The sequence below is a fragment of the Crinia signifera genome, chromosome 3, assembly GCF_055691185.1.
Source record: "Crinia signifera chromosome 3, ASM5569118v1, whole genome shotgun sequence".
NCBI classification, from domain to species: domain Eukaryota; kingdom Metazoa; phylum Chordata; class Amphibia; order Anura; family Myobatrachidae; genus Crinia; species Crinia signifera.
The window spans coordinates 229,731,380-229,749,084 of NC_139219.1; the positions used below are offsets into that span (position 1 = coordinate 229,731,380).

Genomic DNA, 17,705 nt, shown 5'->3' on the forward strand with positions numbered 1-17,705 from the left:
AACATGATCATCTCACCTATTCTTAAAGAACCCAACCTAGACCCTTCCTCACCTTCTAGCTCTAGTGCCCCATCTCTCTCAGCTCCACCTCATCTCCTTCTATTCTTCCTGTGGGTTTCTTTTTAGAGCCTTCAACACCACTTCTATGTTGATGATAGGTAACTAATAATATCTCTCCTCTCCTGACCGCTACCCCTCTGTCCTTGCTTAGTTATCCAGATACATCTCTGCCACCACCTTCTGGATGTCTAAGCGCTCCTTGAATTTAATACGGTACAAATCTGAACTCATCATCTTTCCTCCGTCCAGCGAGTCTCCCCTCCCCAATTTATCTTTTACTTTTGAAAACCCTTCATCTCCCTCATTTGCCAATTCCGCTGCTTAGGTGTCATTATTGACTCCACCTCCTCCTTTGCTCCCCACTTCTAATTTCCGGCACATTCCTGTTAGTTCCGGCTACACAACATCGCTTGGGTGAGGCGTTTTCTCTCTGTGTGTGACTAAACTTCTCATGCACTCACTGGCCATCTCAGCTCGACTACTATAGCATTCCCCCTTCCCCATCTTGCTCCCCCTCTGATCTGTTCTCAACTCCACAGGTAGACATTTCTTACCTCCCTCCACTCCAGATCTGCCAGTCACCTGTGGCAAAATCTACACTAGCTCCCATTCCCATACAGAATCCTCTTCAAACTGTTCACCCTCACATTGAAAGCCTTCTCTAACTTCACCTCTCCCTACTTCTCCAACCTCATTACCCTTTCCAGTTGACTAATGGCCGTTGCCTCTCCCTTACATAACATTTTAATTCTGCTGCCCCTTCACTGAATTTTGCTCCATTAGACTCTTCTTGACCTAGCAAAGCTGAAACGGGCACTGAAACTCACCTGTCCATCAACTCATACCCTTAGCTAGTGGCTAAGGGTTGGCCATCTCTGCATTGTTTACTTCTTGCCATTAGTCCAGCTTCCGCTTGTTGCGGCCTCATGTTACACCCCCCCCCCCCCCCACTTAGATTGCAAGCTGTCTTTTCTCTTGCACTTCCATTACAGTTCTCTCTACTGCTCAGCGACAGTCCATACCTGCATCTCTGCATGCTACTAACAGTTCATCTCTTGCAATGGCTACCCACCCCTTTAGTATGCCAACTACTACTTTTGGTTCCATACATCTTAGCTGTATTTTGTAATGAGAATTAATCATTGCCTGAGCTTGTGTTTTAGTTTTGCAATGTTTCCTTGTACCCTGCATTGTTCTAATGTGTCTTTAAGGAAAAAGGTAATCCAAACAGTCTCAAGCGCTTCCCTCCTTGCTGCTGTTTAACCCAAATTGGAAAGGCTCAATCCCAATACACTTTCAAAATAGAATGCAAAAACAATATGTGGTCAGCCCGTTTACATATTGTTTTTGTTCTAATGTGTGCTGTATGCATGGAGCTGAACCAAGCAGAGGCTTATAAATAAAATGTAATGATAATTTACATTAGTAGAGTCTTAAAGGTAGCTACATCAAAAAATTGAATCTAGATAATCTGTGATCCCAGTGAACAGATTCAGAAGTCTTTTATGTCAGGGGCCCTCTCCATTTCTGGACAGCTCAATCTTTCCAGGACCACAACGGTTTGGTTGCCAAATCAAAAATCAGAATAAGGGAAGGTTCAAATAATGGCTTTTCTTGCTTTGGGTGAGGCAAAATAGATATTCATGTTTAAATAGACAGTCAATAGGTCGATCTCACATGGTCAGCAGGGTCAAAAGATTGACATGAAAATAGTCAATGCAAATAAGGTCTACACAGGTTTTTTTTTAAGGGTGATGTTGTTTTAGGTTTCATTACCTGTGACCGTAATTAGTGTAAATGTGTACCTTCATGGGATCCCTTTGCTCGCCATGCTTGGGGCAAGGAAACTATTACCAATAGTCATCCAGCACAAGTTGGAGAAAAAGCGTATGTTGACCCTTTGACCAAGACCACCATATGAGATCATAGTCTATCCATTGACTGGAACTCCTAACACTGGCACTGACTGCTTAGACCAGGCATGTCCAAGCTATGGGCCTCCAGCTGTTGTGAAACTACAAGACCCATCATGTCTTGCCACAGTTTTGTTATTAGGGAATGCTAAACTATGGCAAGGCATGCTGGGATGTGTAGTTTCACAACAGCTGGAGGGCCAAAGTTTGGACATGCCTGGCTTTAGGCAGCTTTTCTTTGTAATCCTCCCCTATGCTCTAAATTGACACAAAATGGCATTGGATTGACCTGTAACCAGTTGTCATCCCCAATGGATTGCATAAGTGCTTCTACAATTATGGAAGGTTGATCTATGTTGACTATTAGGTTGTTTTTATTTAGAACTGAATAGTCGATTTTCAGACACTTAACAATAAGGTTCTGCATGGAAATATGTTTTATCATATTAAAATATGTTTTATTTTATCAAACATCATTCCAACCTTAATCTACACACTCTCTCTTTAGGGGCCTGGATGATGGAGTTTCTTGTGCTACCATGCACAGTGAACACAACAAAGGATTAAATAAAGAAATACATGATTACAGGTTTGTTACATACACATGTTTATCGCTCTACAAATCCCTTCTGTACATATATCTCCTTTGTAAAATTAGCCCACTGCAGTTGTAGTACATTCCAAGTAGTGTCTGGTGATATGTGTTTGGCACACTTAACCGTTCCCTGTCAGAGTCCATGTGGATGAAAAAGTCCAAGAAAATTACCCAAAACTCATGGTGTCCACCATTACTATGTAGACCCTTTGCTTATGTCAGCCTTGTGCATGTTCACCTGGACACTGTCAATCTATTGTCCAGATAGGAGATCAGCAATACCTCCAAGAGAGGAACCCCAGCTCCTCTCTGCCCAGGACATACATTGCAGAAAATGTAGTGGTTTGAACTCGGGTAATTAGCTGCGTTTTGGTAGGAAAGTCATACAATTTCCATTTGTTAAGGCGAGTGAAGGGAATGGATTATCACAACATCGGAAGGTTGGAAAATGTATCAATTCGTCAAGGCGGGTAAAATTCCACTATTAAGTTACAATGTGGTAAACGGGTGCTATATGCTGCATGGATTTCGTTGGAGTCGGTTTGTTGTTTTGCTGGAGTGCACTGCTGTTTTGGTACCTATGGATTCTGGTCAGTTACCTGTATCCTTTTTCTGATGCCTTGTGACATTGCTTATCTTTGGCTAAGTCACCCTCAAGACAGCTTTCCTCCTTCCAGTTAGAAAGGGAGACTGAGGCTCCAGTGATTCTTTCCTACTATACTCGGCTATTGGTGAGTCTGTTTGTTTGGTTTCCAGCAGGAGCACCATTTTGTTGGGGGGCTGCTATTCAGTGGTTAGTTTTATATATTTTATTGTTACTTTTTTTGTTTTGTTGAACAGTCTGTACAGGCATTTTGTAGAATGCCAGTATGGACTGCTCAACTCCAAGCTACTGATGCAATGGCGACTGGTCTGTGACTTGAGACGCGGGACTCCACAACTGAATATTCTGAATTGTGGCAATTCGCCACCAGTGTTGTATACCAGCAGCGGTGTGGTGTTGGCCCAGCACAGTAGATAGGAGCCTTGACAGATGACTGTGTCAGAGGTGTGGTTTCTCAGGTATGCACTCCTGAGTATCATGGTATCACTGGCTTTCCAGCTCTTCCAGGAAGACAGAACTATTGGGGAGTAATTTGCTTTCTTCCCTCATAAAGACTCCAGCGCCTGATGTGGACAATGGGGGTGATTCAATTGTTTTATCGGGCACCCATTACAATTCAGTTGTTTTACAGATCAAGCACCCATTACTGTTGACATGCTCAAAAGCATCGGGTTTAGCTGCACAAAATGGCTAAAGTCCTGGATTGTGTGTATCCGGCCAACGGATTTTTTGCACATTTCCTCTCACAACCTCAGGAGCATGCAAGAAGAAATGTCTCCCGTGGCTAATGGGCTCCCAAAAAGGTGTGACAGTTCAACAACTACGTAGGAATTCCAATAGATTATTCCACCTCCCCAGTATTTTAAGTGGATAAGGGATATTACTGGACTTGGTGAGGATAATTAAAAGAATGGTATAAGCTGAAAGTAATCTTCAGTAACTGCATGTTTTCTTTTGTGGTAGTTTACATAAATTGCTTCCAAAGATATTTTATACAAATGATCTTCTGAAAAGGGAAGAAAAAAACTGTAAAACATTCTGACAAATTTGTTGTTCTCCAACTTTTGTCACTTGTAAAGAGCAAACTACAGTATGTTTTTGGAATCTTGGTGCATTTGACATTTTTAGTTGATTATAATGTAGGGGTATCATCTATTTAATAATTTAAAGTAGATTCCAAATTCATAGCTAGAAACTTGAATGGCTCACTAATAAGTATTTCTTTTTCTCCTTTAGAAAATTATTTTATGGTATAAATGAAATCGCTGTCAAAGTGCCTTCTCTTTTTAAGCTTCTGGTTAAGGAGGTAAGTGGAATAACCAATACCATATAACATGGGAAGGCTTGCTATTCATGTTTTAAAGCTTATGGTGTGTACACACAGGTACAGTCAGCATGAGATTTTGACTATATAGTCAAAATCGCATGCAGATCGCACAGGTTTTTTTACCTTGCAATCCCAATGCGTGTTACCGTGGCAGCACAAATCGAAGCCCAGATAGACAGGGCTGCAAAAACTATATGGTGCAGATATGCACTATAGCGTCCAAATCGCATTCATGTTGGGTGGCTTGCCGTGCGATTCAATCCAGATGCGATATGATCGAATAGCAAGCCTAATTAACCGTGTGTACACACCATTACAGCCAACTGGCACAATTCTGCACTTTTGGAAAAATACCGTTACTATACTTTTTTGGTTCAGGGCTACATAATTTATATCTGATATTTGGTCCAGAGATTTTCCTTTAATCCGCCCATATATGTCTTCATTGTGCCTTTCAGGACCGTTTTCTTTTTAGTAACATTTTTGTCATCTAGGTTAGTTAGCGTAGCTACAATGAAAAAACGTTTTCATGATCTTCATAAACCGTTGCTTTCACCAATGCTATATATGAGGTTACATATATATCTGGTTACAGTAGTTATCAAGATCTAATGTGTACATTTTTAGTTTTTCTTTCTTTCTTCATATGTATTTTAGAACAGCACAAAAACACTGCATAGGTTTTCAAATATGGCGGGTGCTAAAATGAACACTAATTGTAATCTCTCAAAAATGGCGTCTTTTACCCAGATTTCGTATCTCTTCCTGAATTGTGCATCTTACTTTGCTACTGGTGTACTTGTATTTGGCATTTGCATTTTTGTCACAAAAGTATTGGTTTACAGAGGACGACAGATGCATATCTTAAGAAAAACTGCTAAAGTCTGTGGCTTGTAATAGCAATTATATGGAGACCAACTCTACACTGTATTTCTTATGAAATGTGTCATAATGTAATGTTCTATTCATTATATCACCTTGTACCTGGGGATATTATGTAAGGTACTTATTTATACAAGCAATGTAGTCAAATGCTCCAAGGAGTGATGGTAATGTCATGCAGACCACTAAGGGAAAGAATTTGGTCCATTTATAAAGTTGTGTACATGACCTAGAAAATTGTGTTGTTTCCTCTGTTTTCTTAATATATATATTTATTTATATATATTTATTTGCTTTCAGGTTCTGAATCCTTTTTACATTTTTCAATTATTCAGTGTTATTTTATGGAGCACAGATGAATATTACTACTATGCAGCAGCCATTGTGTTAATGTCTGTGATATCCATTATCAGTTCTTTATACACCATTAAAAAGGTAATGATTTGTCCTGTGTTTGGATGTGTATTATAAACAGTTGCACGACTTTGATTATGGCAAAAGGTCGACAGGTTTGACATGATTTTTTCTGTGTGGTTTTTTTTTGTGTGTCAGTGTTGGCACCTCAACCTGTGGACCCCTAATTAGTTTCCACATGAATGGTAAAGCATGAAAAAGTCCAGGAAAATGTGAGAAATCATGAAAAACTCACATCGACCATTGCCAAATCTACCTTTTGTCACTGACAGTTCAGTGCATGCCAACCTTTTTTGTCAGTCTAACTAGACGGATATGGACATTGGGTCACCACCAAGTAGGTCGACATGCAGGTAGGTCGACAGGGTCATTAGGTCAATATGTGGAAGGTTGACAGTCAAAAAGTTGACATTTTTTTTTTTTTTTTTTTACTGATTTTTGAGCCGACAGGTGGTATTTCATACCCTACCACCCACACAAAATAGTGTGCCAAGCGTAGTGAGGCACCGTGCCTGAAGCATGGGGAGCGCACGCGGTGGTACATTTCGGGATCCATGTCGATCCGACAGGCGGTATTTCTTCCCCTAAGGCATCATTTCATCCACTAAGGCGCGGTAGGAGAATAAATCATGTGCCGAGCGTAGAAAGCCATGCGAGGGGAAGAGGTGCTACATTTTAGTGTTTATGTTGACTGTGTCGAAATTCGGGTGGAGAAAAAGGAAAAACGTGGACTTCTTCACTGTCGACCTTACCCATGTCGACCTAATGACCCGGGCAACATGCATGCCGACCAACATGCTGGTGACCTAATGATCCATACCCAAGTAGACATTATCTGTGAGTTATCCGGATACCATAGAGGAAGTATGTTATTTCTTCCATCAGGTTGCATGATCACATAGCCTATGTACTGTAATGTACTGTGAGCTAGTGTTGGTGACCTATGACCATGTGTTTGTGTTGCCCAATGCATTATTAGCACTGACTCATTCACGTCTTTGCCTTTCCTTTCCCAGCAATATATCATGCTTCACGACATGGTTGCAGCTCACAGTATTCTCAGAGTTACTGTGTGCCGAGCAAATAAAGGTAAATCATTATTTCATTTTATGACATGGGGTATGGTCTAAACTTGTATTCCTAAAACTGTATTACATTCATGCCAGTATGTAATCTGTGTTTATATTGGTACATTTTACATGATTATATATTTAAGGATTTATTATTTATTTATTTGGCCTCATTTACCAGTTTGCTTAAAGTTATGCACTAAAAACTTATATAAAAAATAGAAATCGCCAAGTCACGTAAGCCTGAGTAAAAGAAAAGGGCCTTGTGTACCAGTCTAAATAACATTTTAACATATTTTAATAAACTGCTTTGTAAATGATGTAATCCTTGTCCCTACCACATCTAGTAAGATTCAACCTATCTTTGACATCTTTAAATGCCCTCTGAAAAGCCACGTGCTTCCACCCATACTATTCACTATTGTACACTCTCCCCACACTCTCATGGCTTGACTATAGCCTTTCCTCACTGTAAACAGTCTCCTGAGCAGGTGTGTAATTTTAAATAAATAATCACCTATCTTGTATATTCAGAGGTAGAAGAAATCCTGTCTACAGACCTTGTACCTGGGGATATTCTGCTAATCCCACCCAATGGAACCATTATGCCATGTGATGCCGTCCTGATTAGTGGAACCTGCATTGTAAATGAAAGCATGTTGACAGGTAACTGACATGAAATGGTATCATATTGACCGGTAACTGACATGTAGTTGGAAGCATGTTGACAGGTAACTGGTGTAAAAGCATTTTGGTATGTATTTAACATGTAAATAAAAGCCTGATAGCATGTAGTTGATGTGCAAATAGATTTTTGGTTACAGGTAACTAAATGTATGTGTGTTGACAAGTAAATAGTTTGGATGTATGTTGATAATTAATGGTGCGTACACATTGTGTGATTTTTTTTTTTTTTTTTTTCACCAATATCGTTCATTTTGGCCTCAGTGAGCAATATTGGTCAAAATATCTTTCAGTGTGTATGCTACGAACAATGATGCACTTACCCGCCGGTCATTCATCAAGATTGTTCTTTGACTCTACAGGCAGCTCAAATTTTGATATATATATATATATATATATTTTTTTTTTTTTTAAACATATATATTGTAACTAGGTCTTTTGTCAAATCGTTGGGCATGTATACACCACATGTTTCGTTCAGGACACTTGGGAAGTTCAAGTTCAAGGGGAATTGGTCATGAATGTCTTTTAATGCATACATCGTCCTTGAGTTTAAATGGAAGTTTGGTAATAGGTGACTAAATAAATATTTCTCCTTCATCCTTGGGGACACTGAAGTCTACGCTGGGGAATAGAGTGGTGTATCGGAGGAGTCGGCACTTTAAGAAACTTGAACTGTGGTATGGCTCCTCCCCCTCTATTCCCCCCTCAGACCTCAGTCTTAGTTTAGTGCCCGGAGGAGTCGGATCCCTGGGCAAGGGCTCCGTTTGGGGCCTTTTTGTTTTACTTGTTTTTTGAACTTTTTTTGACACAGACAGCCAGCGCGTGCCGGCTGCCTGCAACGTGGGACAGCTCTCCGGGGAGTCAGAGCGGCACCGCTTGCGGCGCACGCGGCTGACTCCGGTCACAGACGCATCAGCGTCTGGGTCCCGCCACAGCTGCCTGCGGCTTGTGTTACGGGGCCGCGACCTAGTCGCCCGCCGGAGAGAGCAGGGCGTGCGAGCGCATAGCGCTGGGTGACGGCTGGACCAGGGTTAATTCGCTGGTCCAGCAGGGAGCAGACAGCCAATCAGCGCCGCTGTATACAGCGCGCGCTCTGATGAGAGGAAGGGGCGGACCAGTGAGTGGTCGCGTCCTAGCTGCAGTCCTCTGCGCCAGACCGGTGCCTGCCACGCTGCTCCCTTGTTGGCTGTGCCTCTACAGTTCACTGGAACAGGACAGCAGGACGCTTTCTCTCCCTCTTCAGCCTGGATATTATTGAATGCTGCGCTGGTGAGTGGAGGGGATTTTCTCTTGTGAGACTTCCCCGCTGGAGAGATTATCAGGTGGGCCTAATTCGGGGAAGGTGCGCTCCTCTCCCCCTATTAGTGTGGTGCTTTTGCTCTTGGTGTGGGGTCCTTGTTGGGGGCTCTCTTTGTCTGGCTTATTTCACCTCCTTTCACCTGTGTGTGTGTAAGGGGTGTGTGTGTGTGCAGCATGACAGCCAAGTCTCAGTCAAAAGCTTCTCCAAAGCTGTTTGTATGCACTAAGTGTGAGCAACAGTTTACGCAGCATGTGAAGGGTGTATCCTTGTGTAAGGATTGCTTCAAAGGGGATGCTGGGCAAAGTCAGGTCCCTATTCTGAACACTGAGGGAGTTACCAGTGTGTTAGCCACTCTGGCATCAGAGATGGCTGCGTCTCGCAGGGACAGGGAGTCATTGCAGGTGCAATTGGCTTCCTTGTCTGCTGCGGAGCCTACCTGGGCCAGAGAACTGATTACATCAGTGAAGGCGTTGGCCCAAGCAGCTGCGGTGCCTTCGGGGTCCGCAAGTGTTCCACCTCCCCCGAGGAAAAGAGGTGTTCCTTTATTGTTACAGGGGGATACTTCAGAGGATGAACCGGGGGACCCCTTGGAAGGGGATATGTTTCAGGAGGATCCTATTGATCCTGTAGAGGACGTTCCTCAGGAAGAGGCCCGGGGTATAGAGGCTCTCATTCAGGGGAATTGGAGAAACCTCTTCTGGATATTTGGAGGTCTCCAGAAAAAAAGTTTCAGTTATCTAGGCGGTTTAAGGGCTCTTACCCATTTGCTCCGCAGGCTAGGGCAAAATGGGAGACTCCGCCGTTGGCAGACGCGTCAGTGTCAAAGCTTTCCAAAAAAGCGGCACTTCCCATTCCTGGGGCAGTGGCCCTCAAGGAGGCGCCAGATAGGCGTCTGGAGGCGGGGCTTAAGCAGATTTTTTCAACTGCAGGTGTGTCACTTCGGCCCATTCTCGTGATCTCCTGGGTCAGTAGGGCCATGGAGAAATGGGCGGAGGATCTGTCAAAGGGTCTGAATGATCAGGGTTCTTCTGAGGAGTTCATTCAGTTAGCAGAACAGATGCGGGAATCTGCAATGTATATTGGAGAGGCTGCAAGGGATTCTGCGGCTCTGGTGGCAAGAATCTCGGCTCAGTCCATTACGGCCAGGAGGTCTTTGTGGCTTAAGTCCTGGCAAGCGGAGGCGGACATTAAAAGGGCGGTAGAGGCTCTTCCGTTTACGGGAGAGGTCTTGTTTGGGCCGGAGTTAGACAAGTTGATTTCTCTGGCCACAGGAGGCAAATCAACTTTCCTGCCTTCCGCGACTCCGCCCCCCAAAAAGCCTTATCAAGGGCCGGCCTTTCGCTCCTTTCGGGGGGCACCTAAGTTCAGAGGTAAGTCCAGAGGATCCTTTACCGCTTCTCGTGGCAGAGGCAGAGGGTTTGGTGGAGCAACCACTGCCTCAGGACCAGCTGCTCGGCGCGCAGACGTCAAGCAAACCGAAAAGCCCGCAGCATGACTCCCGGCCCTCCTACCTGGGGGATCCCAGAGTAGGGGCTCGCCTGTTGGACTTCCGGCAGGCCTGGGAGGGGTCTTGCAAGGACAAGTGGGTTCTGTCCGTCATTGCGCAGGGGTACAGACTGGAGTTTTCCGGTACTCCCCCTCACCAGTTTTTTACAATAGGTTTGCCTCACGTGGAGTTGAACCGTCAGTTGCTTCTTCAAGCAGTACAGAAACTGTTGACCGCAGGAGTTATAATGCCGGTTCCTGCCGAACAACGCACAGAGGGCTTTTATTCTCCCCTGTTCCTGGTTCCGAAACCGGACGGTTCGGTTCGACCAATATTGAATTTAAAAGCTTTAAACGTATATATCACGTACCACAGATTCAAAATGGAGTCTCTTCGTTCTGTGGTTGCAGGGCTGGAGCCGGGGGAATTTTTAGCATCTTTGGATGTCAAAGATGCTTATTTGCATATTCCCATTTACGTTCCGCATCAGAAGTTTCTTCGCTTCGCGATAAGGGATCTCCATTTTCAGTTTCGGGCTCTACCATTTGGCCTTTCATCGGCGCCACGTCTGTTTACCAAGGTAATGGCAGTGATGGTAGAGGTGCTTCATTCTCTGGGAGTAAAGATCGTTCCGTATTTGGACGATTTACTCATCAAGGCCGAATCCAGGGATCAGTTGACGCAGGCGATTCAGGTAACCTGCCAGACGTTATTGACCCATGGCTGGATTCTCAACTACCAGAAATCTCAGCTGAATCCTTCAAGAAGGATTGTATTCCTGGGGTTGATTTTGGACACGGAGGTTCAAAAAGTTTTTCTGCCTCGGGAAAAGATGTTGTCCCTGCAGGAGTTGGTTCGGCAGGTGCTTCGACCTCGGAGAGTGTCGGTGCACTTATGTATCCGATTGCTGGGCAAGATGGTAGCCTCGTTCGAGGCTCTGCAGTTCGGGCGTTTCCATTCAAGGACCTTTCAATTAGACCTGCTCAGGAAGTGGTCGGGCTCCCACTTGCACATGTACAAGATGGTGGTGTTATCGCCCTGCAGCCGTCTCTCTCTCCAGTGGTGGCTACTGTCGGCCAATTTGTTGGAGGGCCGACGTTTCGGAATCTGGGATTGGACGATAGTCACGACCGATGCCAGCCTCCGGGGCTGGGGAGCTGTTGTGTTGGGGCAGCACTTCCAGGGTCGTTGGTCGTCTCAGGAGGCGAAGCTGCCTATAAACATCTTGGAGCTTCGCGTGATTCGTCTGGCCTTGTCCTATGCGGACGGGATCCTCCGGGGGAAGGCGATTCGCATTCAGTCGGACAATGCCACGGCCGTGGCTTAATGTGAACCGGCAGGGCGGAACGCGCAGTCGCGGAGCCATGCAGGAGGTACGTCCAATTCTGCAATGGGCAGAGCGGCATGCTCTGGCCTTGTCGGCGGTCTTCATTCCCAGGGTGGACAACTGGGAGGCGGACTATCTGAGTCGCCAGGATGTTCACCCTGGGGAGTGGGCCTTACATCCGGAGGTATTTGCCCAGATCGCCCACCGATGGGGGATGCCTCAGGTGGACATGATGGCCTCCAGGAACAATCGGAAGGTGCGGCTGTATTGTTCCAGGTCTCGGGATCCAGAGGCGGTAGCGACGGACGCGCTGACCGCGAGTTGGAACTACTCCCTCATTTATCTGTTCCCTCCGTTGCCCTTGATTCAGCTGGTACTCAGAAGAATCAAGCGGGAGAGGTCCACAGTCATCCTGGTGGCACCGAATTGGCCTCGTCGTCCTTGGTATGCCGACCTTCAGGGGCTCCTGATGGATCATCCTTGGCAACTACCTCTAAGGGACGATCTTCTACAGCAGGGGCCGTTCGCTTACCAAGGCTTACGGCAACTTCGTTTGACGGCATGGCTGTTGAGGCCGCACTATTGAGCAGACGAGGAATTCCTAAGTCAGTGATTCCCACTATGATAAGAGCCAGGAAGGAGGTTACTTCACGGCATTATTATAGTATTTGGAGGGCCTATGTAGCGTGGTGCGAGTGCCGTAACTTGCCCACGGCTGTATTTTCTTTGTCTAGGTTGTTGCAGTTTCTGCAAGCCGGATTTAAGGCGGGTTTGCGCCTAGGGTCCCTTAAGGTACAAGTGTCTGCATTGTCAGTTTTCTTTCATAGGCGTCTTGCCGTCATTCCTGAGGTGCAGACGTTTCTGAGCGGGGTTCTCCGCCTTCAGCCCCCAGTGCGGGCTCCGGAGGAACCCTGGGATCTTTCTTTAGTTTTGGATTATCTTAAGTCAAGTGTTTTTGAACCCTTAGACTCTATTGATTTGCGGTTGTTAACTTGGAAAACGGTGTTACTGCTCGCGTTAGCATCGGCACGCCGGGTGTCCGATCTTAGCGCTCTTTCATGTCGGTCACCCTACCTGGTGTTTCATCCGGACAGGGCTGAGCTTCGGACCAGGTTGGATTATTTGCCTAAGGTGGTTTCATCTTATCACCTAAATCAGCCAATCGTGGTTCCAGCTCTTACGGGAGATTCCGCCTCGCTGAACGTGGTCCGAGCCTTGCAGGTGTATGTGAATAGGACCAAGGATCTCAGAAGGTCGGATTCACTTTTTGTCCTTTATTCTTCGGCAAAGCGAGGTTGGCCAGCGTCTAAACAGACTCTGGCCAGGTGGATCTGTCTCACCATTAAGCAGGCTTACCTTCATGCTTCACAGTCACCGCCAGTCAGGATCTCGGCCCATTCCACCCGTTCGGTGGGGCCGTCCTGGGCCGCTGCCAGGGGAGTTTCCCTGACACAGTTATGTAGGGCGGCCACTTGGTCGGGCCCTAATACTTTCGTTAAGTTTTATAGGTTTGACACCTTTGCGGCCTCTGCCTCCAGTTTCGGCCGTGCGGTGCTTCAGGATGGCCAGTGCCTTCCCACCCGTGGGGATGGCTTTGGGACGTCCCCAGCGTAGACTTCAGTGTCCCCAAGGATGAAGGAGAAAATAGGAATTTGGTACTCACCGTTAATTCCCTTTCTCCGAATCCGTAGGGGACACTGAACACCCTCCCGGCACTGTTCAGGCCTTAAAGGGGGGGATTTATTTTGAGCGCATGCAGTTATGTTTGGTTATGCATGCGTCTGGGTGTTGTTGATAGCCTACTGAGTAGTATGGTTGTTCGTTTTGGTTTGTTAAATTCTTTCTCTCTCTCTATTGGGATTCCCTGGTCTCTTTTCTCCTCTCGGGCACGGTCAACTAAGACTGAGGTCTGAGGGGGGAATAGAGGGGGAGGAGCCATACCACAGTTCAAGTTTCTTAAAGTGCCGACTCCTCCGATACACCACTCTATTCCCCAGCGTAGACTTCAGTGTCCCCTACGGATTCGGAGAAAGGGAATTAACGGTGAGTACCAAATTCCTATTATTTATGGCATTTGGTAACTAGAGTATGATTTGATGTATGACGGCGGGAAGTGGTCATTCCATGCCAAATCATCATCACCGCTTCCAACCTGACTATGAAATTTGGTAGGATGGAAGATGACAAAGTAACTCATATGTAAAATTTCAGCCCTTAAAGTTACATGATGTTCATGCAACAGGCTCGCAAAAATACTAAATTTATGCTTGCAATGTGAATTCATTTTTAAATATTGATATCTATTAGTGATGATATCACATTCATTTAAAGGCATTTTTAAAGGCCAAAGTGTAAAGGCCAAAGCCATTTTAAATAAAGATTTTAATTTAAAAAAATATAAACAGCGGACTGAGAAGTGTCAGTTGTAGCCAGTTGTAGAATTGATGTATGGTGGAAGGTAACCAGTGCAAATGGATGTATGGTGTTGTGTACCTAAAGTGTAAATGGAGCATGCCAGCAGAACAGTTGTCACTTGTCATGTTTAAATCATAATTTCTATATTTTATTATAGGGGAGAGTGTTCCAGTGACAAAAACCAACCTGCCAGACCCCTCTACAAATTCCAGAGGAGCTGAAGATGAGATTTATAGCCCAGAAGTTCATAAGCGCCACACTTTATTTTGTGGGACCAATGTTATCCAGACCAGATTTTATGCTGGAGAACCTGTTAAAGCCATAATTGTTAGGACAGGTAAATTGTAAGATTAAAAAAAGAATTTGTAATGGTCATATGCCAGCCTTTTCACTGTTGACTGCAGTGTTCGCGAAAACCACCCAAAAAAGTGGGTCCCGGGGACCCTTCACTTCTAAAAATTGGGGTCCTACCTGACCTTTTCTGGGTCCCAACGGAATAAAGCCTCCTCTCGCCTTCTCCCCAGCATGGCTCATGTGGGTCGGGGGGGGGGGGGGGGGGGGGAGTATGAATTGGCCGACTCGCATAAAGATACATACAGTATACACTAGAAACTGTATAAACCTGAAAAAAGGGACAGTGCGCGCCGAAGGCGCGCGCTAAAAATTGAGGGCATTTTTTTTTACATGCACACACCGTTATGCCCAGCACACATTACAGCACACGCCGTTATGCCCAGTACACATTACAGCACACGCCGTTATGCCCAGTACACATTACAGCACACGCCGTTATGCCCAGTACACATTACAGCACACGCCGTTATGCCCAGTACACATTACAGCACACGCCGTTATGCCCAGTACACATTACAGCACACGCCGTTATGCCCAGTACACATTACAGCACACGCCGTTATGCCCAGTACACATTACAGCACACGCCGTTATGCCCAGTACACATTACAGCACACGTCGTTATGCCCAGTACACATTATATTACACACCGTTATGCCCAGTACACTTTACAGTACACACCGTTATGCCCAGTACACATTACAGCACACGCCGACTCGCATAAAGATACATACAGTATACACTAGAAACTGTATAAACCTGAAAAAAGGGACAGTGCGCGCCGAAGGCGCGCGCTAAAAATTGAGGGCATTTTTTTTACATGCACACACCGTTATGCCCAGCACACATTACAGCACACGCCGTTATGCCCAGTACACATTACAGCACACGCCGTTATGCCCAGTACAATACAGCACACGCCGTTATGCCCAGTACACATTACAGCACACGCCGTTATGCCCAGTACACATTACAGCACACGCCGTAATTCCCAGTACACATTACAGCACACGCCGTTATGCCCAGCACACATTACAGCACACGCCGTTATGCCCAGCACACATTACAGCACACACCGTTATGCCCAGTACACATTACAGCACACGCCGTTATGCCCAGTACACTTTACAGTACACACCGTTATGCCCAGTACACTTTACAGTACACACCGTTATGCCCAGTACACATTATGACCTGGTGCTAGGACCTCTTTGAGGGAAGATAGCCAACATTGGGGAGAAGTGACCCAAGGGGGTCCTGGTGCTGGGTACTGTTTGGCTGGAGGGTACCTGGTCTGGGTAATGGCGGCGGTTGGGTGCTGTTTGGCTGGAGGGTGCCTGGCGCTGGGTAAGTGTGGCAGCGGGAGTAGGGGGATACCTTTCTGCTGGATCAAGTTGCAGGCTCCAGCCTGTCCCGACACCGACACCCGGCCTCTGGTCCCCCGCTGCAGACGATGCTACACAAAGGTAGCATTGCCGCACTCAGTTGCGCTGTTCTCTGCAGCCGCTGGAGTTGGCTGTCACTCCACGCCGTCTCCATGTCTGCGCGCCGCTCTCCTTCTTCAGCCAGCGGGTGGACTAGTGCGGGCGCCGGAACGTTGCCGCACTTGGTCACAACTCCCGTCACTGGCTCTTGAGGCGTCCTCTCTCCCTCCAGCGGTCCCGGGGTGCATGCCTTCTCAGGTCAGGACAGCTTCTTCTCCCGTCCGCCTCTGATTTCCCGCCGTCACACGCGCTGCTCCCTCTGGTCACACCGCTTCCCTTCTCGCTGGGACCTCTGACCCCTCTTCTCACTAGTCACACCTCACTTCCTCCTCGCTCCCATACATCCTCCAGTGCTGTCAATCAGCCTGGGGATGTTTTCTTCGCACCCCAAATGATCTGGGTATTAACCCTGCCCCCACTGTACAATGATTGAGTCCCGGCGGCCGCTGCAGTGATTGGCTCGCAGCGGCTCACGCCGGCGTCTCAGTCACAGTCAGGCACAGAATCTGAATCTGCACAGCGCGTCCTCGGGGACCCCTTTAGTTTTGACAGCTGAGTCCCCGGGGACTGTTTGGGGGTAAAATACGTGCTATAGCGCGTTTTTGCGAACCCTGGACTGATAGCATGGTGTTTATTGTGTGTGTCTGTTGTATTCCTAGGGTTCAGCACTTCTAAAGGACAGCTAATTCGTTCCATACTCTATCCAAAACCAACAGACTTCAAGCTATACAGAGATGCCTATCTGTTCCTGCTCTGTCTTGTAGGGGTGGCTGGAATTGGCTTCCTTTACACGGTTATAAATAGCATTTTAAATAAGGTATGTCATTTTTCTATATACCTTGATCTGTTCATTTACAATAATCACAGATTTAAATTCTGGTGCTATGTTACCACTCTAGGTCCCCGCCGGGATTATTGTCATTGAGTCGCTGGACATCATTACTATTACAGTTCCTCCTGCTCTTCCTGCTGCCATGACTGCTGGGATTGTGTATGCGCAGAGGCGTCTGAAGAAGATTGGAATCTTCTGTATCAGTCCTCAGCGGATAAATATCTGTGGACAGTTAAATCTCATATGCTTTGACAAGGTAAATGTACTGAAAACTTTGTTTTCTTTTTCATAGAAATAGCATTATATTGGTTTAATATTATTTTGTACATATTTAATTTAACTTTTTGCCCATGATTGGCACTGTTCCATCATAATGAATGTTCAGGGTTTTGAACACACATTACTCATTTTTTTTATGTAATGGAGGTATTAACCAGCCCAAACCTGAGCTGCCATTTATAAATGGCACCTACGATGGGTGTGTGGGAGCCATTCAATTAGTAGCACTTGCTCTGAGCTTCCTAATGTGGCAATTGTTTCCTCATTCTGTATGTGGCAGATAAATGGTGATGTCACCAGGATTTCCCCCTGTGGTCTTGAAAGGGATTTTGCCATGAGAGGTTATGGGGAAAGAATTGGTCCCTTTTTTATATTATTATTGCATTTCTATATTATTAGATTGCTAATGGTCATCTCTGTTGCAGAGATTCAGAGAGAACATGGATTATTGCAGTCATTTAAAAAAAAAAAAAAAAAATTCCATTTAAAAATACATGTCCGTTTTCTAACACCATGTATCTTCCAGCTTGCCAGCATTAAAACTGAAGCTCCCTATTCTCCTGCCCAAAATAAGGCACTTTAAAAAATGGTCAGACTTGCTCCGCACCTCTAGAACTCAGAGCCTTTTACATATAGCCCCTTGTCTTCATACACACCTTGGTTATAACTTATGCAT

General features: G+C 45.7%; 1 protein-coding gene across 2 annotated transcripts in view; it reads left to right on the top strand.

Moving 5' to 3' along the window:
- ATP13A3 (ATPase 13A3) overlaps positions 1–17,705 on the top strand; it is a 116,185-nt gene that overhangs the window by 60,741 nt on the left and 37,739 nt on the right. For both annotated transcript variants that reach the window (XM_083177571.1, XM_083177572.1), the window contains exons 6-13: positions 2,482–2,562; positions 4,409–4,478; positions 5,682–5,816; positions 6,812–6,884; positions 7,400–7,531; positions 14,238–14,417; positions 16,578–16,735; positions 16,818–17,006. In XM_083177571.1, coding sequence (XP_083033697.1) covers positions 2,482–2,562; positions 4,409–4,478; positions 5,682–5,816; positions 6,812–6,884; positions 7,400–7,531; positions 14,238–14,417; positions 16,578–16,735; positions 16,818–17,006 — 1,018 coding nt within the window. The remainder of the gene's footprint in view (positions 1–2,481; positions 2,563–4,408; positions 4,479–5,681; positions 5,817–6,811; positions 6,885–7,399; positions 7,532–14,237; positions 14,418–16,577; positions 16,736–16,817; positions 17,007–17,705) is intronic.